We start from the raw sequence: 26,767 nt of genomic DNA, 5'->3' as shown, positions 1-26,767 counted from the left end.
GTAAACACAATTTAAAAGGCCTATCAATATCCCTGCCCTCTGCTCTAAGCAAGACACAGACTGTTTTGCTGATTAAAATTATGAATACCTAAAGATTTTTGAAAGCCTTGAAACTAGTCAGTAGAAACGACCAAAAAACAACCGCCTCAATGAAAATTCTCTTCATCAGCATGGGGATTTCTATCCCTTAGCCACATATAAGCATTTCCAACAGTGTAAAAGAATAAAAATCGAGGTTGTGATAGAGAGGAGGGTCCTGCACACTCATTTTCAAGAACACCACCCATCTTTCATTGGTGCAGATCAATAACGGTGAAAACTTTCTGAGGAGTCTTCAAATGTCACTATCTTATGACTCATTGCCAGTTCACGCAGAGCTAAACTCGAGAGCTGCCCTACAGCACTTCATCACACTGAAAAAACAAATCTATATTTGGTCTTGTCTGACATAAGCTGAACTAAATCTTACTTAAAATGTATTCTGCAGTACGCATCCAAGCTATAGAGCTTCAGAGTGAGAAATAAAAGACTACCAAGAATGCTTTATTTCCAATTACCCTGAGTGGTGAGTATAAAGATGAATCACAATGAGAGATTCTCCATAAGTGAGTCATCCAACATGGCAACCTACTGAAATAACCACAACTAATCAATGGCTCCTGCAAATCATAGATAACAAACTCATTTTAAAAACAAAAGGGCAGAAACTGACAAGTGCAAGATTTACAGCCATAGGTTTGCAGTGTGGGCTGTTTGTTTGTAGTGCTTAATAAACCACTGCATCCATGATTTGGCCCTGACACAAATATCACACAGAACAAACGTGAAGTACATGCAGGTTTTTATAATCAGCAGTGACAGATAATTCTGCAAAACCAACATGTGAATGAAAAAAGGGGGGGTGATGGCACAGAGTCGAGGAAATAGCAGACAAAAGTGATGTGTCCCACCTGAGCTGTTTGAGGAAATCGATGTCAGTGCTGTTGCTGATAAGTTTGAAGAAATCTTCATAGGAGTCTGCGTAGATGTACGCTTTTTTCTGCTGCTCACGATGCTCCAGCAAAGCCAACAGCATTTGGTTGATGTAGTCGGGATCGCTTAGCACCTCCACCAATGGCTTTAGTACTGAGAAAGAGAGAGAAAGAGAAAGAGTCAGTTCCACATTCGAGTTTACCTCTTATTAGGATTGCATGATTAACTGTATTTTTTCTTGTCATTGTCATATGAGTTTCTGCAATGAACACATCAAAGTCAAAGGGCGGCATTAACAGACTAGAGTAAATTACATTACACGTGCACTGCCAAAGTGACGCAGTTAGACTAGCATGAGGAGCCGTGTCTAATATTAGAGCAGCAATATGTTCTCCTGAACCAAACTCGAATCTCTGTCTCCTGTGTGTACAGAAAAATGACTTAACCACTCTGCTATACAGCCGTTTACAAAGCACTGGACTGTGCATAACTGATATTACAGACAATCTAATTCATTTAAACAAGAAGCAATATTATGAAACTTCAACTTTATGTAACCGTTCCCTTAACACCATCATTCTAAACTGTAAAAATAAAAATATATTTAAAAAACAGCAGCAGGTGTGCCAGACAAAGCGTGTTAAATTAAGTCTAAAAGTAAGTCTCAATGATGGTAAAAGTTACAGTCATTTAATTTCTAAGAAATGCTGCCTTTAACCAGAATGTAACAGTTTCACTAGTTCAACTAGTTATTCTAACATTCAGTATTTTACCACAATAACAGTACCAACCATAAAAATAAATGTAACTGCATCTAAAATAAAGGAGATAATTTGATTTTGTACGTTTGCAGTCTACCTCTGTACATTAATAACAGCAGTGCTTATACAAAGTATGTGTATGTTTTTTTTTTTACATGCATTTAACCTTTGTTTTAAAGAAAAGGGTAATAAATTTAATAGTACTTTGATAGTGAAAATACTTTTTCCTTTAAACAGTGTATGATAATTTATTTATACAGCAGAAAAGACTGCACTTATTTATAGACTACAAACAGCAACAAATTAAATATACCAACTAACAACCAACTAATTAAATACACACATATATACTTTGAACGCTTTTAGATTTTCAGTCTGGCAAAGAATGCTGGAATAAATGCAAATGAAAACTACTCTCTGGTAGAGAGGAACATAGATCAGCTTGCCCAGAAGAAGGGTGCCAGTTTGTTGATTTTGCCAGTTGGTTGATTTGATGGACTCTCTATGGACCAGACCCTGTTTACCATACTGGACTGGAGGATGTATTCTGAGATTTGGTAGCAAACTGGTAGTATTATTACCCTTACTAATCTGTTTTCTGCACAGATGGAATGTAATACTGTGGACTTCCAGTGGTTCTCCACATTTGTTTGGTTGGAACCCAAAGTATAGATAAACTAGCTCATTACACATAAGTATAATTAGAAGCAATCCAAGATGGCAATTGTAATACCATAAGGGGAATATTCAAGCTATAGGGGCAGCTCTTTAACACTCCCAATGTACTTCGCAATTCAATTTGGATCACAAATATCATTTATGGTGATACTTCTGTAGACAATAACCACTTGCCTAAATTTACATCATCATCCAGGCTTACAAAGCGCAGACACATGCACAGCTCAAAAAAACACTATCCTTAACTAACTAACCTAAAACAATACTGAAAATCTAATGGTTATTCTCACTTGCTACACATCCAATCAGAGACACCATTTTAAATCAGCCATAATTTATCATTTCTCATACGATCACGCATTATCCAATAATTTTATAAAACCTCACATTTTATGTCTTTGTTTTGTAGCTCTATTTCTTACTATGAGACAGCAATACGAATTTAAAATATGCATAGTCATCAAGCAATCACTAATGAATCACAGAGACAATCAACAATTTATTTATTTATTTTCTTAGTTTAATCAAGTAATCATGACAGTTCTAGTTTCATGCCTACTCATATACACAATTGGGCACGCACACTGCTAGACTCACTGATCCACATACATACACGTTGTACACAAAATGCTCTGGCGCTGTCTTTAGAATGTAAGAATACCAATCTTAATCTCTTTACCATCCTTTAAATCCCCCAAACACCCTGCAACCACTCTCGTCTTCTTAAACATTATTAAGGAGAGAGCTTAATCTTCCAGGGGCATAACTCACAAGACGCTGATATGCCAAAAGCAACGTAGTAAGCATCAATGTCAACTCTTCAGCAGATGGCCCAGAGCCACTGGTCCATTACAGGGAAACAGAGCTGGATGGATGAAGCCTCACTCTGCAAATTAGTGCCAGGCTGCCAGTCTGAGAGCGCAGCTGAATGCACATCCATCCACAGCCATTGAGCTCTATATTGCACACAGTGAGAGAATACTAAGGGACAAAGATTGGTAGATTTAACCACTGGGTCCTACTTAAGCTAACAGTACGACATGATGCCTGCAGAGGTTCTACGCAGAGCGATGACTGCAGATGTTGAGTTAGCTAAGCCACAGCATGAGACATATGTCAATAATGTTGATTTAAATGGTGGAATTTATTGCATCACTCTGTCCTTTATTGACATCTAAGATGAATTTTGGGAACACTGACAGCTATCATAAAGTGAGCATGCAGGCATGAGTGGATACAAAATTCCATCCAAGGTTTCCTGTATGTACATTTGCATTAAAATTATTCTAAGCATGTACTGGAGAAACACTACATTAAGTGAAGGATTGACAATCACATTTCAACCTGCTCTCTCTGTGACTCAATCCTAAACTGCCTTTTAATAATGATTTCATAGCAAATTGCAGATAACTGGTATCCATGATTTGATTAGATGTATGATTGGAGAGGAAGTTCATAGCCAAGACAGCTACGGTAAAACCAGGGACAGATATCTGAACAGTTCACAATTTGCAGGCCGAAAGCACGTATGGCTCCGAGAAAGAGCGCAGTACTCGCTTCTATCCCTCAAATGAAATTATGGACAGATAAAATGAAACCAGTGGGGACGTCTGAGCTCAAGCCAAAAGCAAAGTTTCCAAATCTAATTAGCAGGTCTTAAAGTGCCCTATTCTTGCCGATGCCAGTCAAGGCTTTACATGGGCCCATGCCAGTGCACAGGAGAACGGTTCACTATAAAAGTGGAAGGTGTAAGCAATCCTACTCTCTGGGAGAAAAAAAGCACACAAAAAGCAAAACAGATATAAAACGCAAAAGATTTGCAGCCCTTGCTTTGGTCGGCGAGAGATGTTGCTTAGTAACAGAGATTAAATTAGGTTCTGTGAGTACATTTCTGTCACCCTGCTGTTTTCAGTGAGTCTGCAAGACAAACATATCCCCCTTCCTCTGGGCATCTGAGCCACCTCTGATCAGTAAACCCTGCCCACACTGTCTGCACACAAAAACACACAGCACAGGAGTCATCTGTTCACTACATCCATGGTAGCCTGTCACTATCTTCACAGATACCAACAAAACAAATGCAATCAAATACTGAATCTTTCCTATAGCTGGAAGACACAATTACTAAATATATTGTATTGATTGTGAGGACTCACAGTAGTAGATCAATGCTAATGGACATTGAATCCATAAGTATTCAAAAATAAACACACAGTAATGAATCAGACTACTGGTCTTAGGAGGGGGCTTCCTGCTAATTATTGAACCTTATAAACCACTGGTTCCAAGCATGACTCATTCGTTAACTGCCAACAGCCGTAAAAGCAGACAGCTGTAGAAATCAGCTACTACTGTGATCTTCATCCAACATCGTTTCAAATTAGACTGTGCTGTGCATCTTTTAAACAAAAACACAAGCAAAGAAGCTTCTAATTTAATGCTTCAGCATGTAAAATACTGTAAAAGTATTTGTCATTTCAAAATCGAACAGAGGTGTATAACTTTTAGGCAAAATTCTCCACAAAAACTAATATCGTCCCTGCAAAAATGTAACATCAGAACACAAGCATCACAATACTTGTTCTGCAGTTACTATACATTACAATATAATATATGTATAATGCCGATACAAGGACTGATAAATTATGATGAAAACACTGCTCCTCTGGCTGGATGTGCCCAAGTACAAACTCTTCTTCTTTGTTCTGTATAAACCTAATTCTAACTAACCTTTGCTTTAAGCAAATACAAGAAATACAAAAATCACAAAAGCACCATACACACCTGTGCATGATGAAATACTAATAGCTATTTATATAAGAACTGTAAACACATCTTTGTGCACTTTTACACTGGTTAAAAAAATTATCAGCATTCCCTGAGCAGCTTTTCTCTATAAATACTACAAAGAATATATAATAAATATATATTATTTTCTATGTAGGTAGCTATTTCTGCTTTATACATTGTACACACAATAGTGTTATATGTTTTAAAGGCTAGTACTAAAAACTAGTAGTTTTTCAGCTGGGCATGTGTGTTTTTAATAATTGATCTTTTAGCTGAATTAATTTACTTGCTGCACTGTCAGGAAAAAAAAAAAAAATTACTGTAAAGGAACATTTTTGTTTATCAACATTCAATCAATGGAAATGTACCCTCCAGAGTACATCAGTGGTGCTAAGCTCTAATTTTGTATCTTAAATATCTTTTCCCCAGGAGAAAGATGCGTATTTGTTCCTCTGGATAATCTAATGATTTAAAACAGACAAATAAAAAATGTTTGGAGTCAAGACAAGTTGCATGGCTCCATGCAACTTAAAAAATATAATCGCAACAGAATAGAATACAATCATGTTCCCTAACTAAAAGGTACTGAAGACGTACCCTTAAGTCACCCCAGTGACGCAAGGTTTACCATTCTGGTGACAGTTTAGTACCTTTTTTCTGAGAATGCTGGACAGCAAGATTCAGGCCTAACACAGGGAAGCACTTTCCAATGCCACGGGCCACCAACCTAATTATGTTACTTTGGTGCTATGCAAGGCAATTTGATCTGCTGAGTAGAGGTGGGCAATATGGAAAAAACATAATATTGCGATACCACAAGAGATTTTCATGATACATGATATGTTTATTATGTTTATATGTATATATTTATTTTTTCTTATCAGTTGTAGTGCTACATCTAAAAAAATACCCTATCAAAAACTGTGAATGCAATGATTTTATTCTATATTTGGCATAATGTTTGGCACTAAATCTAGCTAAATTGGACAAATTTCTCTCTTTTTATAATGAAACACGCAGTTAGTCAGTGTTCTACGAGTACTGACCATATACATAATATGTTCAGAAAAGCCTATTGTGTTGTATTGTGACATCATTTATCACAATAACGATATACATCGTCATGTTGCCCAGACCCACCACTGAGTCATCTCAATTATTAACTAGGTGTGTATTGTGAAAACTCATATAGGAATATTGATTAAAAAAATATGGTGTGGCCCTTTTATGGATTGGTTGTTCTTGTTTACAAGCTGTCTATGACTGGTCTATTTATAATATATGCAGTTGTTTGTAGAAGTACTGATAGTACCCATGACATACTCAGAAGAAGGTGTGCTGATAATAAGGATCACAATAAGGACAACATATATTCACACTGCCCAGCCCTATTAACATGTATCACCATCACACACAAGACACATGAACATTTACACTGAAATATTGTACAGATCTTGGATTTGGTACAGAACGAAAGGGAAATAAACTAGAATGTGTCAGATCATCATATCAGTACTAAACTAAATTGCTAAAAAATCAACGAAGTAGCAAACACACATTGCATATTTGATGCCTGCTTTGTGAAGAGACTAACATTCCTAACTGTGCACAAGTTCAACATGGACTAGGTGAGTAAGAGCACAAAGGGTCACCTTTATTGGCAATGACCTCGACCAGGACGAGGCGGAGGCTGCGGCAGTGAGCGTCACGTGCAGGCAGCACACACAGAACTAGCAGGCGAGAGCAGCAGCGCAGAAACTGCAACTCATCCTCAGGACTGCGCAGACATGGGTGCAGCAGCAAGGGCCTCGGAGACTCCTCCTGCCTAAAGATGGAGGTTAAGCAGGGCCACAGGAAGTGATTAAGGGAGACAGCAGGGATGTGGAAAAGCAGTGAGTAAGTGACAGAAATGAGAAAGGTGGAAAGAACGCAGGAGGGAGGCAGAGAAAGAGAGACAGGAAAAGGGTTAGATGAAAAAAATAGCAATACTTCTTATTCATATACCATCAAAGTTGCTTGACAAACCATTAACAGTAGAGAGCAGAGCCCAACAACAAAGCATAGAAATAACACAAGTAACACAAAAAGAAAACAAGAAAGAAAATGACAGCCCAGTATTAACAACAAACTTTGCACTGTCAGGAAAAAAAAAAACTACTGTACAGGAATAATGTTGTTTATCAGGGTTCAAACAATGTATTAAAAGTACAATGTGTAAAAAGTACTATCAAAAGGAAAAAACAATACAAACTATGGCTGCACGATAAATTGTACTTTAATCATTACTGCGATATGAGTTTCCGCAATAAAACACATTGTTAAAAGCTGTGATTAAAGAAGAGGTCAAATTACCCCACAGACATAACATCAGAGACACCATTACATTGCTGGCACAAACCGTTAGAAGCCTAAGGAGTGCTTCTCTGCACTGGGATTGAACCCTGCTCACCACTGTGGGGGACAAGTAACTTAACCATTTGGCTGAAAAGCCAATTCCAAAACAAACATGTGCACGGCTTAAAAACTACTCCATCCTGAACTACGAGTCTGTAAAAACACATCAAACATTAGGATTGTTCTCACACCTATACATGGAGGGTGGTCTCTAACTTTTGCCAGTACTGTATATACAATATCACAATAGTTATCAAATATATGTATTAGATAATATTTAAGACGTTACCTAAAAACTGTAGTTTTTAAATATTTTGAGTCGTTTTGATTTAAACATACCAAAGTATCCAACAAGTTTGGTGACATTTTTATAATACATTAATATTGCAATAGATAAAAATCGATATAGCTAAAAACAACTATATCAACCACTTCTGGTTCAAGGTTTCATATACTGCGCTGAAATAAATTCAGTGGAACAGAACTAGTGTCCTTGCGATGACACATATAGCACAGTGTTTTTTAAGCAGTGACTATATCCATAATATCCTCAGAAAAGCTTATGGTGGTGCACTGTGAACTTATCACAATATGATAATGTATTACCATATTCCCCTCTCCTATTTTATGCCAGTCAAAGTAGTTTCCTATAATCGTACAGCCAAGAACCATTTAGGAAGCTTTTAAGACTGAAACACCATATAAACAACATATCGCCCAGCACTAGAGAGATAAGGTGAGATAAGCTGGAGGAATCAAGACAACAAAACAAAAAGTGAGAGACAGAGAAACAGAGAAAGATTCAAAGACTTTGCTTTAGTCGTCCACTCAGCTAATGAGGTCTGCTGATCGATTGGCGAAAGACAGAGCAATGAAGACATGATGGGTAATGGCATCACAGCATTCTGAGGCAACGGCATCACAGCATTCTGAGGCCTGTCTCTGTTCACCGAGGCAGCAGTGCTGATGATGTTAATCAATCACGCCCAGTGCCCTGCCATGACTAAGAGTAGAACCACCCAAAACAGCTCACCCCCAGTGTGTCTGCATTAGTAGTCTTAAAGTGCACAAGTGACTCGTTTTAGTCAAGAGGCTGGGGAGCAGCAAAACAACAACTATCTATGGCTTCTCAAAATATGAGCAAGACATTTTCCTAAAAAAAAAAAGAAATAAAATAAAAAAAATACAGATGAGACATGAAAGCTAATCCATCAGCAAGCTGATTCAATTCACCCAAGCCCAAAGTTTTGCCTTGTTGCCTGCTTGTGCAACTCAAAGGCAAGAAAACTCATTAAGCAGGGTAGAAAGTAAGATTCTCACATCAGAAAAGGGATGAAAGCTGAAGCCTGAACATCACATACATTGCTACAGAAAAAAAAAAATCTTATGTGGATTCTTTGATTTCCTCTCTGAAACGCTGATGCGTTAATTGACACAGCAATCTGTCGGTGGAAATGAAAGGCAGTTTTGATCAAACTCAGTTTGGCAACTTGCAGGCTGAACTGCAACTACAAATCTTGAGTTATATGTAGAGATGAACCGACACCATTTTTTCCTTTCTGATACCAACACCTGATCCTTAAATATATGCTGATACAGAGTACCAATACCGATACTAACTCTATCTAGCCTAACTAACCTATAAGTCCTGATACTTACACAACTACAATTTTCAAATATTTTGGTAAAAACTTTGTTCTGTGTCACAAATAAAACATACTCAGCTTGACTGATGGCATTTTCTTGTTGGATTAAATAAATACGATGCTTAAGAAAACCTATTTTTGTTTATTGATGTATATTTAGTATTTACTATTACATAATTAGTAATAGGAACCGTGTTGAACAACTTACATAAATGTAAAATATATTTATTAGGAAAAATAGCTAAGATAGTTAATACAGACAAACCTGTGGTGTGTACACATAAGCATATAGCAGTTTTCTGGCTCGGCAAAAATGGTGCCGAGTGTTGTTTCCCATCCGATTTCTCATATCATTTGTCTCATACGTGCGTCTCGTTCACTCACGCTTCCATCTCGAAGCGTCAGACTCTGCCGGAGTTCAGTAAATATTACTGTCATTCACAATGTCATTAGCAGAGTCTTTCAATGTCTTTTCCAGCTTGGCTGAAGCAACAGGCCACGAGATCCTGGTGCTGAGTGATACAGCTGTGGGGCTAATGGACACACAGGCCTGGCTAGTGGGCTGCTATGCTAAAGGCTAAGTCAAGCTAAATACTATTATTATGCTGAAAATCCGACGATTCCTTCCGCTCCCTCAGTAACAATCTGGACTAACACTAACATTAACTCAGACTGTAAGTGACTGTACAATTGCAGATGAGTGATCACTAAGAAGAAGGGCTCAGCCATTCAGGCAAGTGACCCCCGTTAGCGTGTTTTTCCCCCACTAAATACTGCCAGTGCCAGTATCAGCGCTGATATAGATACAGTATCGCTGCAACACTAGTTACATGCCCCCCTGAAAGCTCAGGTTGTGCTATACACCGATCAGGCATAACATTATGACGACCTCCTTGTTTCCACGCTCATTGTCCATTTTATCAGCTCCACTTACTATATAGGTGCACTTTGTAGTTCTACAATTACAGACTGTAGTCCATCTGTTTCTCTGCATACTTTGTTAGCCCCCTTTTACCCTGTTCTTCAGTGGTCAGCACCCCCACGGACCCTCACAGAGCAGGTACTATTTGGGTGGTGGATGTTTTGCTGGAACAGATGGACTACAGTCTGTAATTGCAGAACTACAAAGTGCACCTATATAGTAAGTGGAGCTGATAAAATGGACAATGAGCGTAGAAACAAGGAGGGGGTCATGTTATGCCTGATCAGTGTATATCCAGCTGAAAAAGAGTTTAGTGGCAAGAGTAAGGGTACAGGGGTCCAAAAATAAGCCCACTTTACAATTCTTTCATTAATGGGACAAACAACACCAAACATTACTATAAACATTAAGGTCTTATCATCACTTTATCAATGTTAATGTCAGTTATGTCCTCCATCTCCACAACCTCTACTATTCTATACAGGTTACACTGTCTTCAACCTGCTATAGCTAGGACATGGCCCAGTATTGCTGATAGTGGATTTAAAAGGTTGTACAAACGCAGTTTACACTTAGCCTGAAGCAAGACAAGACACAATGTCTGAGCACTTCTGTTTTATCCAATATAAATCAGACTTCCCTTGGAGCAAGCCGCAGATAATATGGAATCTTCATAATATCACAGCTGAAAGGCTTTCATTTTCTAAGAGGACAGTGCTAAAGACTACAGCTTTAAATAAGTCATATGAGGTTCTCTATCACACTTTTGTTTTCTTCCTCATTCCAGGAAACAGGATTGAACATTTTACATTAAATTGGGATAAAATGTGGCCTAGCATTTAATTAATGAATATGAGCATGGTAGCATCCAAACTTTAACACCTACACTAGCAAATGGAATATTTATCAAACCCACATAACACACAAAACCAATTTAATGATTCAGACGAATTAACTGAGCTAATGAAAGTCCAAAACCTAACACTATGCCTGCAGCGTCATACCTGGCGTTGGCAGCCTTGAGGTCACAGAAATGAGCATGGAGGGTCTTGACGGTGTCGTTGCAAACCACGTTAACGACGTCCACCTCAGAAAGTCGGACCCTTAGCTTCTTGATCATCTCCCAGAAATCTTCAGACAGCATCTGAAACAGCTGCCCTTCATCTCGACTCAGGGGGGCGTACCACGACAATATATAGTCCCTGTAGCAGTAGTCAAAGACTAGAAGAGAAGAGAAGAAAAGATGAATTTAATGAATACAAATCATGTGTATAAAGTAAAAATATTGTGCACACACTGCTGCAAAGGCTGCTATAAAGTCAACCTGTAAAAAAACTGAAAAAAATCATTTAAAAGTCAGGCGCTGGTTTTTTTGGACCACATCATATGTCTTTACACATTAATGCCACATGCACAGGTTAAAAAAAAAAAGCCCAGCTTGATATTTAGGTCTCAAATGCAAAATCCCCATTACACAAAAGTAGATAATTCACTTACGTCTTTCACCAAGTTCTGACCAAGTTTGAATACTCTTATAATACGCTCGCAATCATCAGATTCAACTACTCAGGGAGGGACTCCGAAGCACAATCAGCGTAATAAAACATGCTTTCGCATGTTGCGTGCACATATTACTGGACAATGTTAGTAATGCAAGATAAAGAAAGATGGAGGATATGTGAGGCTGGAGTTTTCCCAATACTAAGTGCCTTCTAGCGCTTACTGTTGGCCAAGCCAATTCTATCAGCTCGTATTGAAAAAGGAAAAAAGTAAACAAAAATAAAACAGAAACGAATGTGTTGATGTGCTTTTCACACAGGTGAAAGTACCATAAGATCTCATCTGGTGAAACTGGGGACGCATTTTAAACAAAGTAAATGTAATCCAGTCAAACTTCATCTAGATACAATCCGGAAATGAAACACGTCAATGCAAGTTGAAAACAGGCTTTTCAGGCGTATTGGACCTAAATTTAGAGTGTTTCAGTATTTTAAAATGATATTTGTTTTGGATGCTTATAAAAGGTCACATTGTTAGTTCAGCTATTTGTTGTTTAATCAAGCCAATGTGAGCACATTAATTATTCAATTTTCAAATATTTCCTGTGTAGAACAACATAGTACAGCTCATGTAGTGCTTTAACCTGCACATTCATTATGCAGTGACCCTAAACAAACACTGTAGTAGACAAATGAGAATAATTTACATATTCTGATTAAAAAAAACTAGATTGTGCAGTACAGCTCTTTATTAGGATGAACTGGATTTTTGCCAATGTTCTTTAAATGTCTTCTGGCTACAAAAACACCTATGTGGGTGGAGCATTTGGGGAGTGTTGTCAAAGTGCCGTGCCAAACCTAGTAATCAGCAGTTTTGTGCACATCATGCAGCCCTACAACGTAGCAGCAAGTGCCCAACACCCACCAACCCCTCCCTCAGGGAACACTGCCAGCTGCACTCTTCCTGAAGAGCCATCCACGACAGCCATGACACAGGTTGCATTCAATTCTGTGGCGCGATATGGCCGCCACGTGACCAACACTCAGATACTCCAGCTGTGCGGACGCCAGTACATCTATACAAAACTAGAAGAGAGAACTGGAGAAAACGACCTTCAGCGCCTCTCTTATGTTTACCTGCACAAGTGCAAATGCTCTTTAACATGCCACTCCAGCTGCCAGGCTGTTCTGATGTCTCTCTGAAGCCCTCTTTTCAGCCCCATTGATTCCAGGTTTAGAGCTACATTAAACAGAAAAATGGGCCTGTAAGAGAGATGCAAACAGCCCTGCAGAGACAGTTTGGGAAGGGCAGAGGGACTTGGTTCCAAGTGACAGATGGCATGAGGCTGGTACTACTGCACACTATTGCAGCAACTCTGACGGCACTCGATTCCTGTGTTCATCTTAAAGCATTCGAAACTCTGGTGACCACAGCACATTTTTTTCACAGGTTGAGGCAACCACATGTTTTGGCAGTGACCTCTTTTTCTCATTTTCTGGTTTTCAGCAACAATGTAGCTCTTCCTCTTATAACAGATGTAATATGAAAAATCTTGTTTTTAGAAGCTTCAGTACCATTTGAAAAGGGCAATACTATCTGAATCAGAATCACAGAGTTTTGATTGCTCTTAAAAAAATGGCTGTCTAAAAAAATAAAATAAATAAATATACAGAATTCCCCTTACCCTAAAGGTATTCACTTGGCCAACACACATTTGGTGTCACAAGATTGGTTCTTTAGTTTTGCACTGAAGCTACAAGGCTAATTCCAAAAAATAATGCAAGTCTATGGCTACTTTTATAATATCAGGCTGAAGTGGCGCAAATCTGAATTTTTTTGCCGTAATGTGACAGATCTGATGTTTTCAGGGCTGTATGGACACACAAATCTGATCTTTTCAAATCCGACCTGAGCCACTTTAGCTACGTTCAGACTGCCAGCCCAAGTCCGATTTTTGCCATATCTAGATTGTACAGAGATTTATTTTTGATAGTCTGGACAGCAAAAAACATGATATCCAATTTTTGCAAATCAGATCCAAATCACATTTAGAGGTGGCTTGAAATCTGATTCCAATCGTATTTTCACAGATGCGCTTCAGTCTGGATGCTCAAATTGGATTTCAAAGTGTGTTTTGCGTCACTCGCAACGCAACAAACAACAAAGATGTCAAATCCAGAGTGACGGAAGTGCTGGGATTCTAAAAGAGTGCAAAAGATTCATGCCAGAGATCGAGATCATGCACCTCCATCTCTCCTGCATCCGTGTTTAAAATCCGCATCACCAGCATAGGTACATAGTTACTGACGCCTATGTTGTTGCCACAGCAACCTGTGCAAATGTCTGGACACACAAATCTGATCTGATCACTTGCAGACAACAATGTGGACAGTCGCTTCAAAAGATCTGATTTGAGAAACAAATCTGATTTGCCTGCAGTCTGAACATAACCTTTCATTTGTGGTCCTAACTTAGTGCTGGTAAACGCTGATCCTTTTAAGTCTTCTTCTTGCTCTAATAATGCATAGCTGAATAATCACTGCAGCCGAATCTTGTTCTGTTGGTTGCTGTTCATGACGCACGTGCTTCACTCTTGTGATGTTACTGATTAAAATGTGCACATGCAGGTTGTTTCAGGACGCAGGTTTGTTCACATTAATGACAGATTTGAGTCCCATACAAACACGAATGTGAACCATCATGCTAGAAAGATTGAATCGAGGTAAAAAAAATTGGATTTGTGGCACTTTAGCCTGGTAATGTGAATGTAGAATGTGTTACTTCATAAGAGCCTAAAAAGACTAGGACTATTTTCACATTTCCAGGCCAAATCTTATTTTTCTGCCTTAACATGAGACTGATGTTTGTCAGAGCTGTGGAGACACACGAATCTAATAATTTAGAATCACATCTGAGCCACTTTTGCTATGCTTACATTGCCAGGCTAAAGTGGCATAAATCCAATTTTGCGCCTTAATGTAACACAGATCTGATGTTCTGAGAACTGTTTGGAGACACAAATCTGTTCTTTTGAAACCAGATCTGAGCCACTTTCATATGTGGTCCTAATCCGGATACATATCCAATTCGTGGCCAAGGGACCTTGATGAGAATGGTCAGATTGGAATTCATTTTAGTGTTAACCTGGCAGCAGCACCTAATTTGAAGTCAGTGCAAGTAAATGCTGCCAAAGGATCGGACCTGACAGCTGTTCAGAGCAAAGTATTTTCACAACAAAGGTCTGTCCTGCTGGTTAATTAGTTTGTTGTTCATGATGCATGTGGTTCATTCTCGTGATGTCATTGATTGGAATGTATGCGTGCAGGATGTTTCAGGACACAAGTTCGGTATAATAACAAATTTGAGTCACTTTCTTACACAAATGTGAATCAGGTTAGAAAGACTGGATCTGAGCAACAAGCCTTATGATGTGAACACAGCCTAATGTGGCTATAAAGTCTATATCATCTACATTCTATTGTATTAGCTCTGCAGCTCCACTGCGAAATAAAAGAATTCAAGTCAACGATGTGTGGGGTAAAGGGAAAACTAAATCTGAACTTAATCTCAAAGTAATGCATTAACATTTTGCGCTAATAAGATTCAAAACTGCTGCACAGAGGAATAAAAAAAGCTAATCATGCTCAGAACAGTCAACGCTGTCTCTTTAGATGCCTCATTGAGGGCAAACACCTCCTTCATTGTGACTGAGTCATGCCGGAAAGGTAGGGTTCACACTTCCATGCTTTAGAAACTGCTCACACAAGCCTCTGAAAAAGCCCTTAGGTCTCAGAAAAAGAAAGAGATCAACCAAAAGAGCGCGAGCAGCTTGGTTCCTTTCTTTCTTTGTTACTGCAATGCATTCTGTAATGTTACCAGTTTTGGAGATGTGTGGTTTTGTCACGACAGTGACAAAATGCAGCATTGCTGCACAGATAGATAAGACAGAGAGCAAGCATGCAAAAGAGAGAGAGAGACAAAGAGATCCTCTCACATGTGCCAGGCGTGCTCATATCAACCCTCTGCTAATGACGCTGCAGGCCCAATGATGCTCATCATCCAATTAGGCAAGGTTAGAGAGGATGGACACTGGGTTAAACTGGGATCACGGAGGTAGTAGCAGACAGAGTGACACCCTGTTCCCGTCCCTGTTCAACCTGCCTGACGTGAATGATCTCTTAAGCATACGTTTTCTGTAAACTAAGAGCAGGGATAAATGCCGATAGGTGATTTCAGTTATGAGCAGCCTGTATACAAAATATTGGCCTTTAACCTCAATGAGACTTCTTGCCAACTACAAAAAAATCATATACAAAAGCCAATGAAATTGTGCAGAAGTGCCCCATTAAATCTCATTAATTTGACCAGTTCTTATAAAATTCCCTACACTCCAAAAAACTAAGGACAATGCAAATATTGCTCTCTGAGAATCTGAACCTGTAAGCAAACCACAGGTACAGCAGGCCTTGGTAACTCCCCTTTCCATCCTTTTCCGCTAACTCTCACTGGTGTAAACAAGCCAGCCTGCATCACTGCATATGTGCCACCTGCTGCCTACACCATGATACATAAATAAATACGAGTGAACTTCAGTAAAGGTAAAGGCTTGAATAGACAGGCATGAGGAAGCCAAACCAAAATAGCAAAGGATTCTAATGTGTTAATGTGGTAAACTTGATCTTTTCATTGACAAAAGTTCCAGATTCTTTTTTTTCCTATTGTGTAGATCAGGTAATAGTAACCTAGGAGTAACAATAAAGCTGAATCACAGGCACAATATGAAGAAGCGATTCATTTATATCAAGTTCTGAAGGAAAAAAAAAAGCCTAAATGCCCACAAGACACCTCATATGACAATAAATAGTACATGAGGAAAATTGTCTATTGAATTATTAAAGGACGACTTGTCTTGTGGAATACCAGAATCCACATACTGTGTGCACGCTGTGTCTCTCTCCCTTTTTCTCTCCCTCTTCATCTTCCTCCTCCTGTTAATCAGATTCTTACAATATGCATGAGTCAACTGGGACATCAAACGACTGAGGTCTCCAACTGCTATTTCTCCCCTCCACTACGCGTCACGGTGACGGGCTGAGGCATATGATCACAGCATGCCGGCTGTCTCTGGCATTGTGCTGAATAAAGATGCTTTACGTAAACCACTTCATGGTCAGATGAATCTACTTGTTTAGATTTAGGTCTCTGCTCAACATTTCTTCAATCTGCATGAGAGTGTTAATCAGGCCACATCTGCATATTTCTCATGCTGTACCTACTGCTTTTCCATAACTACTTGTGTTTAAATCTGAATTCGGTTGATAGAACATGCCTTCTGTTTTCCACTTTTCTTCAGCACTTAGCAAGTGGGGATCTGCATTCTGACTAATTTTTATATTAAAGTATCCGTGAGACTTCATAAGCAGATTTGGTTAACCTCAAGGATGGAAACCATGGCTTTTAGCCTAATACTATAGAATTTCAATACACAAACATGATAAACTGAAAAACTGAAAATGTCAGGGCTCACAGAAGTAGACATTTGAATATGACTTTCATTATTCAAAAACATCTGGGGGAATCTTTTTGTCACTTCACTTGAGTAACAGAGGTCGCCTTGAATGAGATAATGCGCCAATTCTAACACTAGAGCTAACTGGCGAAGCAGTAGCTGGGGATGACTCGTGGGCTTCTACGCAGTTTTTTCTCCTCAGTATGATTGGCTCACATGTTGGTTTATCAACATAACATTGAGAAGATGGAGAAAAATCTTCTCATTGTTTTTGGTGCCAGCTAGAGTATTTATCCTAGTTACAGATGCACCACTTCTGCCTTTTCAACAACATGCCCTTGGCAACATGCTCAGGTTAAGGGACCCACATTTTTAGAAGCAAAATACTAAAGCAATAAGTCACGAGAGGCTGTGGGTTACTGTGATTTTATCACGGGAAGGGTGTTCTTAGGCACGACACGAAGCAGACCTCCTAAAACTCCCTTCCCTGTGATAAAATTGCAGTAACTGCCAGCCTCAAGTGGCTTATTGCGTTTATAAAACGGCAGCCAACATAAAATATGATAAAATGCACAATTTTTTTGAAAATAATCTGTGTTATTGAATAATGGTTGACATAAACAAGTATTCCACCATGAAATGTAGTTCCTTTAGAGAATGGTATCATTGCCAAGCAACCTCGGACCGCTGAATGAGGAGAACGTTCAGTCACCCATCACTGCATATTACAGTCATTTCATTAATTTTTTTACTTTTTCTCGTATAACAATGAACATATGATGACACAGCACTGATTAATGCAAAACTCTTGGTTTATAAGTACTTTCTGGTCACCAAATTACCATCACAAGTCTTATTAAGCACTAATCCAGCAGCGCCCGTTCTCGTGCTGGGGTTGAACCTCAAATGTCTCCCTGTCCCCTACATAGTGCACTACGAAGGAATTTAAATACTGGATCCTGCACCCCAACTGTGCAAAACATAGCTAAGAAAAATGTCATTTGGGACACATCCATACCATGCACTATTTGGCTGTAGAGGCTAGAATTTCTAAACTTTCATAGCTAGAATACTATTTAGGGAGGACGGAGCCATTTGGGATCCAGCCTGGGGTTTGTGGGATTTTGATAAAAGTGTTTCCTTGAGTTATTTTATTTTCATTAAATAAATTATAATCATGCACCTAAAGTTGATTAACAAAGTATATTAATCCTCTCACTAAGGATAGGCCTTGCTATGTGTAAGTTAGGGGTTTTTGGCATTGGAGTGTCCCTGAAATTCAGAAACATGTAGAAACCAGTGAACATTGTTGAAAGGGCAAGCTGACCCTCAAAGAGTGAGGTAAGCTGATAAGGAACCTGTCAAAGTCAGTTTTTGGAGCCAGTTAATAAAGCAAGAGTTAAATTAATAGCCTTGAGAGGATGGGACGGCTTGGTACAGCCAAGCTGGGTAAGTTTTAAAAAAAAATTAATGTCATGGATGGTTGGAAATAAGGGTTTCCAAAGAAATGGCAAAATCAGGATATAATGGGGACTAAAATGATATGTGATAATGTAAGAGGGAGGGGGTGATTACTTCATCGCCCCCAAAAAGGATATAAAAATGGATGTTTTGTGATGTTCATTGCATTTGGTTGTCCCGGAACCATCTTGCCACCTGAAGCTCAATGAGCTTCCTTCCACAAGAACTCAGCGGCTGAAGTCTTTTTATTCCGCTTTCTTTTATTTTTGGTTGAATACCTTTTATTTCAGTTGAACTTAGTGTAAGCACTTACACTATCCTTAGAACAAAAAATCATTGCATAAAATAGTTTAAATTAACCTCATATGTCTTTATGGATTGGGGAGTGAAGGTTACATTTTGAAACATTTTTTTCTGCTGTAATTTTTGCTACTGCACATTAACTAATGAGAAGAAGAAAGTCAGATGGTGGTGGAAGGGAGCAAAGTCTGCATGCGTTAGTGTAAACACAGAGTCATCTGTGCCACTCAACACACTGCGTTTTACTGTGGATCAACAGGCCTCTGTTGCTGACTACAAGGCTTGACTGAATGCACAGAAGCACACAAGCTCACAACATGAATGACGTGTTGGCTTACGATTTTAAACACAACCATGGTGCTATGCTGAAAGTTAAGCGTGTGAGCCAGCTCTGTGTAATAATCCCAGACCCTGCTGCCTATGCCGCCACGGCACCGTAGTACCATTTCACTAATAGAATTAGCTGGAGTACGAGCATGCATCTCTCATTCACATTACAAAAACATTACAATCAGCTGGACGTCAATGAACTAAACCACTGTCTGTACAGAATGTCCTGTTAGCATGGAGTGACCTACAGCACAGCTGCATTACCATCCGCAAAAAGCCCAAGGTCCAAAAGTATGCACATGTCTCACTAAGACGGAGTATGATACTAGAGGGTCTTAACCTGGAAGTCGTGAACCCCTTAAGGGTCCCTTACGTAGTTCCAGGGGGGTCACAAGAGTGGTGCTATAAAGATAAATACACCTTATAAAACAGGGGAAAATAATCTTGACAAGTGGTTGGAGAAAAAGCCATGTCACTCGAATAGGAAAAAACACAAGAACGTGGAAAATAAATTAATTTCCGGTAACGGTAGATTTTTCTTTTGCACCAAGGTAAACTTTTGCATCAGCCAATAAAAAACAAAAGAGCAAACTGAAAACTACTAAACAAAAAAAAGCTCCTCAGTCAATATATTGTCACTTATCACTCACAGTTGCAAAAATTTCATCCCTAGTAGTATGGTAAGTGCAATATGGTAGTGCAGCCCTAACCAGAATACTGAACTACTGCTTTAATTCCCCCTCTAAATTCACCTTTACCATTGCTGGAGAGGTAGATTAGACTTGACCGTCTATCCAAAGAAAGCCCAATTAGTGTTCGCACCAGCTGTCCTCTCACTACACTGTTCAATCAAAGCATGCTGTCTTCAAAGCTGTTTGGTATCTCACAGACCAATTTAAGTGGATTTCAAAAGATCAAACACACCATATTTCTCTCTGAGTAATATAAAAGCAAAATCAATATATATATAAAAAATGAACCTGCCACAGAGATTAATTGTATGCTTGGCACACACAACCAGTGGCATGTGTTCTAATCTAATTTCGCCCCCACACCATAGGGGAAAAAAAGAAAAGAAAAAACAAATGCTCAGGCAGCGGAAATGTGCACCGTCAGAAGTCATGGTGCCTGAGCTCAGCAGCCAAAAATACCCAAGCTACACTCAAGATGTGCCCCATGTTTCAAACACTGCTCCAGTTCCAGAAAGGCTACAGAAAAAAATCTGTTTATAGCGATCTGAAGCCACGTTCTGTTTCTGAATCAGTTCTTATTTTGGAACATAATAGTCAAGATGTGATCTGCAGTAAACCCAGCCCACGACTTTTGCTCTTTTAAAAGCCACAAATACAAAATGGGAAGTTCAAAGGCTTGTGCCTGCCTGGAAAAATTCAGTGGGTTATGCAGGAGCATATGAATGGAGGAATTAAGAGAGACAGACAGAGGGCAAAGGCAAAAAGGCCTCAAGGGCCAGTTTGAGCTGGGCAGCTGTGATTCTTCCAACATTGTTTACTAGAACTTGTTTTAATCCAAGGTACATTTGTAAAATAAACAAACAAAAAAATAATACTCCTTCAGACAAATGATTCTACCTTCTTTCTCATTCTCTCTCTGTCTGAGTCAGTGACAACCCTATCTATCAGACCCTGACTGATAGATTTTGACATGAAATTTGTTCACAACTATTTTCCAGCCTTTGAATCGACAACATCTGCAGAAGATGGATTTGCAAGACGAGTCTTGACTCTGCTGTTTTTCTTCTCCTCTTAACGCTTCGTTCTGTAACTAGGCTGACGTGACCAAAAGAATGAGGGACAATATTTTCAACCCTTATCTAGAGGATATGATTCATGACCTCAGCTTCAGGTTCATTTGTTCATTGTAAAATAAGTCTGTGTAATTTACAACAATTTCAATTCACTCCTCAGCTAACTTTCAAAAGGACCAATGAACAGTATGTGAATTTTCTGCATTCCTCTGAATGGATTACGCTACTCACCTTCTTTAAGGGCTTTATCCATATTGTGCGACACAACCACTCGTCTGGTTTGTGCCGAGTCCAGCAGTGGAACAGAGAACCTCCCCTGCAGAACACAGGCCAGAGAGACAGAAAATGAGCCTTTCAACAGCCATACCCAAATATATACTGGCACTGGCACTCTGGGTTAGATACAACAGCACAGACCTTCATACAACAGCATCAAAAACATTAACTACTACATGAACAAAAACAAAAACAAACCAGCCAAACAGCAAAAAATCAAAAACATAGGGAGAACTGTGACTGCACCACCCCTCGGTGCTTGGTTCCATTTGTTTTGGAACATTGGCTATTTAATGACAACATTAAAGTAGTTCTACTTGTAATGCACTTTTTAAGCTGTTTTTTAAAAAACTTACAAATAAAGTGATTGATACAGCAAGCCGTGTTTTTATCAATATAAGCTATATTTCAATTTTTTTTTTGTGTAACCTCTTATAAACTTGTACCCTGCAATTTGCTGGAAATAATTAAGAGAAATGCACACCCCTACAAAAGATTCTATAAAATATTCCTACCATATAATTGCTACCGTGTCAAAATGTTCTATTAAAGGGACTTTCTGACCTAAAACTAGCCTATATTTTAGTATGTCATTTGACATCTTATTAAGTGTTCTGTAGTGTTGCATCATATTCTGACAGAATTCATTTGATACCTTTTATGATTTATGTCAACTACATCATACAACTATTAGGAATCGCTGTGGTGTCAATGAATCCTGACTGCTAACCCACCCACTGATCTGTAGGCAAATAAACACGTCACCAAGCTAGCATCAGTATCTGTCTCACCCCGGTTATTGAACAAAACTGAAAAAGGAAAGAAAAAAGACACGGTTATATCTTTATTCACAAAAGCATCATCAGAAGAGGTTTTCCTCGTCTTTAAACAGGAAAATCTCACTCATTATGAGCTACTGTGGTAACGCTGTAGGATGCGAGTACACATGTTTACAACAGATGCAGCACTGGTTACATTATTCATTTTGGCAGCAGTGTCCCTTTACCACTAAATAAAAACTGAAAGAAAATATTGTTTCTTATAGACACAGTTAGCTTGTCTGTTCGCTGTTACTCTAGGCCAACATTTTCTATCAAAAAAAGACAAATTTTTCCTGTTTTAAAGCAATTTTGGTGCTTTTCGCCATAGATGCATACTTCCAAAGTAAGGCAGGGCACAAAAATACTTCCTATAGGCTTCCATAGTGCGAACATGTGTGGTAAAAAGCTTAGAGAAACTCTACTATGCAGTTCATGCAATGACAATATTCTCCAACTGTTGTGCTATTATATTCCCAGAATGCATGTTATCTTTTACCTTGCCAGGTATTACTCCACTTGTTCGATGGCTGTATAGAACCGCATCACTACCTGCTTCACTGCTGCCCACTTTGCTCTCTTTTAAGAGCAAAGAAACAAGAAAGCTGAAGCTAGTATGGACAGAATACTACATATCAAGCTAATGAACGTAAATTAAAACATACGTAAAAGATGTTCAGTGAATATGAAAGGTACCACTCATAATTTGCATAACAGCCCAAGGATGTGATGCCATTTAATAGTCTTTTGTGATTGTGTTGTTGCACAAATACATCCTGAAACTGGATGCAGTTCTATGCCTTGTGGAATCCTAGAAGAGGTCATTTCAGTCTCTAGAATCAGGCTGGACAAAATCTTCATCTGACCCCGCACACTTGGCATTCTGAGTGTACACAGTACTATGGAGCGTTTAAAGAATAGTCCAAAAACAAGCAAGAAGAAGCTTTTGTCAAGATTTAGTACGTTGCCAGTCACTAAAACATAGCAACAGAGGTATGTGTAAAACTTTATTAGGACATATTAGGAGTTATTACTAGAACAGCTGTGGCGATGTCAGAAATGCACCTTCAGAGTATATAGCTCAATGATGAAAGCTCAGTACTTTGAAATTAAAGCTCTATTTCTGATAAGTTGGCTAATGCTTTATCCTGTGGCAATCTGACCATGCTCTGATTAACCTCAATAATTCCCAAAGGTCAGTTTTTAGTGATATTATTATGTTCTTACTACAAGTGTGTGCATTGTACCATTTTTTTTTCTTCTGGCTGGGGTGTTTGTCTTATAATGGAAATCCCAGTCTACAACATTAGTGTGATGAACACGACCTCGTGGTCTAAGACCCTCCCAGGTCGCTCTACGTGTAAACAGACCTGATGTGCTTGAGCATCAGTCCTTATTAACAAAAACAAGTTATCCTACGACCCTACGGGCAAATTAAAATAACCGATCATTAGAAACAATGTAAACACCTGGCTTTACATAGTAGATATGGTGGGGTAGTGAGGGGCCTGAACACACATAGTAATGACATCAAGCCATCCAAACGCATCCTTACCATCAGTTTGTCCAATAAGTTTGGCGACGGCCTCTTCGAAATGTCGAATCTGCTGATTTTAGGTGGGCTCTTCTTGGCGAGTAAGCCAAAGCAGCCCAGCAGGAAACAAAACAAAGTGAAGGACACAGAAATGGACAGCTTCAGGAAAAACGCCGCTAGACTGAGTCCTCCACAGCCGAACTGCAAGAGCACCGCCGCCGCGGCGATGCCGAGCGTGAGCGCCGGTAAGACTCGGCAAGGCGAGCCGGCTGAAGAAGCAGCGCCCGGCATGTGGGCATGGGCACTGCCGCTGCTGCTGCTGCTGCTGCTGCTGCTGCCATCAACCTGCATGCTGCTGAAAAGGGCATGTCCACACGACAGACTTTATTCCCCTCGAGTTTGTCCGCTTTTCATACCTTGGATCCACTTTGGTGGCGCGGAAAAGCTACGCAAGGCTCGGAATGTCATTCATGGCGGGGACAAGAAGATGCAAACCTTCCTGTCCTCTAGCTGTCCAGCATCGCTTATCTGAACTGCGATAAATGAATAAGGGCCGTCGCGGCCAGGCTAGCTACATCTAACGTTACAAGTAACGCGCAACTAACGCTAGCTAGCTAGCTGACTGGCTAACCTCGTTGGATAGCAAGCTACTTAGAACCGCAAGTCAAGTGAATGCATATGGAGCAAGTGCACGACGGAAATTTAAGTCGACTGACCACCTGCACCTCTCTGAATTAGTTAAAGCAATGGCGTTACATGAATTATGTGCGGCTGTAACGTTGTCGACGTAACGTTAACTAGGTTAACTTACTCGAAGAGCGTTACTGATTTCTACAGCCTGCTAAACCCTTCTTATCACCCTGCCATCCAAAGAGCAGGAGGCGTGTTGTATTTGGCAGGTTCAGTGATGAGGTGTGAAACTGAAAGAGCGGTGTAAGATCTGTGCAAATAATCAGATCGCGCCGTTCACCTTTAAGTGATATTGACCTAGCTAACGTTAGTTAACCTAACAGTGCTTATCTAAGATACACCTAATGCATAAATACCGTGTCTCCACTTGGATTAAGTAAATAACAAGCAGGTATGTGGTTATTATAGGTAGACGTGGCCAGACAAGCTGTAGATCAGGTAATGTCGTGTTGAGGGATATGAACAAACATATGAGCAGATGGAAAGCTGACGTTAACGGTACTGAGAGACGACCGTGAACTCGAATGTAAACAATGAACTATAGCCTCGCATGTAAACACCGACAGAACGCTTCCAGGTTGCTATAACGACAGTTGCCTAATTAAAAGCTCAGAACCGCGCGAACGGAACTGTTATGTCACAGTTCCTTAGGAACAGCATCATAAATCCAACACCGAGAACAGCCCAGTCGAACTCGACACGCACACAAAACCATCAACTTTGGTTAGCTAACGTAATTTAGGGCGCCAGTACTTGCTTACACCGCTAAACGGCTGGAACATTCATTTGCGTAGCTTTGTGTGAGATGATGGCTTAACTTCCCAAGACAACGCTGAAGGGCGTCAAATCCACGCATTCCGGTTCAAGAAGATCCATCGCAAGCCCTAGACGACAGAGCTTTGTCCGAAAACGTGTTGAAATCCCCCTTGTTCCTAATTTTACCGTACGTTACACTCCTGTTTTTTGTCACTCCGGCCATTCGGGGGAGAAAACCTAGATCCAGCTCACACGTGAAGCGTCTCGACCAATCAGCGAGCAGCGCGTATCGTACGTCATGGGCCGGTGGGTAAGCTGCACTGAATATGCCGAAGACCTCGAGTATATGGAGCTTTGCAACATATTTTGAATCCCTCATTGTCTGGTTATCGTTATTTTATGCCGTTATTATCTATCTATCTATCTATCTATCTATCTATCTATCTATCTATCTATCTTGTTCATTTATTTTATTATATTTCACTTTGTATTATTTTCTATTATTTTGCTGCTATTACTTTACCCACGTAGTATAGTAGTGATGTTTATTGTAGTGATGTGTGTTGTAATGGTTATGAATAATTACATCAATAAAAAAGAAAGAATATGCTGCACAGCTGATGAAGATATGGGAAGATAATGGTACAGAAAGATAAGGTTTGAAGCTATTTTGTGTTTCAGAATAAACGTGCAGTGCAGACGTCCAGTCAGATCGAGCCCTGAGGTCACCAAGTAGCGGTTCATAAAGTGTTATAGACCACAAGGTCAAGAAGTGAGGTCACGTGGGGATTTCCGTTAACCAAGAAAGTAGATCCTGTAATAGTAACACCAGTCCTGATGATCAAGGCAGACTTAATATGATCGTGCACAAGTTTATAGGCGTGAGTTCTGCTTCTTCCAGTCATTTCTTAGGTATGGAATGTGCCCAATACGTCATTAGTGAGAAAGGAAGTCTCTCACTTAGTAAATATTTCTTATACTTGTGCGACATCTGCTGTTCAAAGTGTGTACATCAGCAGTGGCCACAACTGGCCTTATTAGCTTTCTTTGCTGTAACTTCTGTACAGTCTTGACCAAACTGACTCCAAACTAGACTGTAATAAAAATGTTTTATCTCAGTTTCACTCGCGCTATGCAATACCACAGCGCACCTGCGGACGGCGCAGGTGTCCCAGTGTCACCACTATGATCTACCTTAGATGACCCATTGCTTTTTTTGTACTATTCGCTGGAGAACGCACGTGTAGTGGACGAATATACATGCAGTAAATCCATAAATATATTATCTTATCAACCCCAAAGGTTCTGTACCTAGATTTATTATCTCCCAGGCAAAAGCATAAAGTGACAAAGAAAAACATTAGATCAAAGCTTTGTGTGGTTGCTTATTTACTCCGGGAAACTTTTCCTGGAAGCAGAACTTCTTTAGACTTTCAGACAGTCTTCTTCCTTTAGTTTTCTGTAGCAATATGTAGAGTACAGTAATTCACAGTTCTGAAAAGTCATACTGAGCCTAAAATATGCTAGTAATTGTTGAGTTTCCCAGCAACTTTATTATAATCCTTTGACAGTAAGGCCTTGCCTCAGAAACATATTCAATATTGAAGATAGATAATGTTACCAGCCCCAATTTAAACACTAACCAAACTGGACATACAGTTTGAA

General features: G+C 39.5%; 1 protein-coding gene across 1 annotated transcript in view; it reads right to left on the bottom strand.

The window, feature by feature from the left end:
- The window catches only part of snx25 (sorting nexin 25), a 52,634-nt gene extending 27,273 nt beyond the window's left edge, over positions 1–25,361 (bottom strand). The window contains exons 1-5 of the mRNA XM_036568640.1: positions 23,678–25,361; positions 21,260–21,344; positions 11,168–11,384; positions 6,854–7,026; positions 951–1,125 (exon numbers count right to left, since the gene is read on the bottom strand). Coding sequence (XP_036424533.1) covers positions 951–1,125; positions 6,854–7,026; positions 11,168–11,384; positions 21,260–21,344; positions 23,678–24,007 — 980 coding nt within the window. The 5' untranslated portion in view covers positions 24,008–25,361. The remainder of the gene's footprint in view (positions 1–950; positions 1,126–6,853; positions 7,027–11,167; positions 11,385–21,259; positions 21,345–23,677) is intronic.
- Between the last annotated feature and the right edge of the window lie 1,406 nt (positions 25,362–26,767).

The sequence above is a fragment of the Colossoma macropomum genome, unplaced genomic scaffold (genome assembly GCF_904425465.1).
Source record: "Colossoma macropomum unplaced genomic scaffold, Colossoma_macropomum, whole genome shotgun sequence".
NCBI classification, from domain to species: domain Eukaryota; kingdom Metazoa; phylum Chordata; class Actinopteri; order Characiformes; family Serrasalmidae; genus Colossoma; species Colossoma macropomum.
This window is presented reverse-complemented; position numbering and strand designations above follow the sequence as displayed.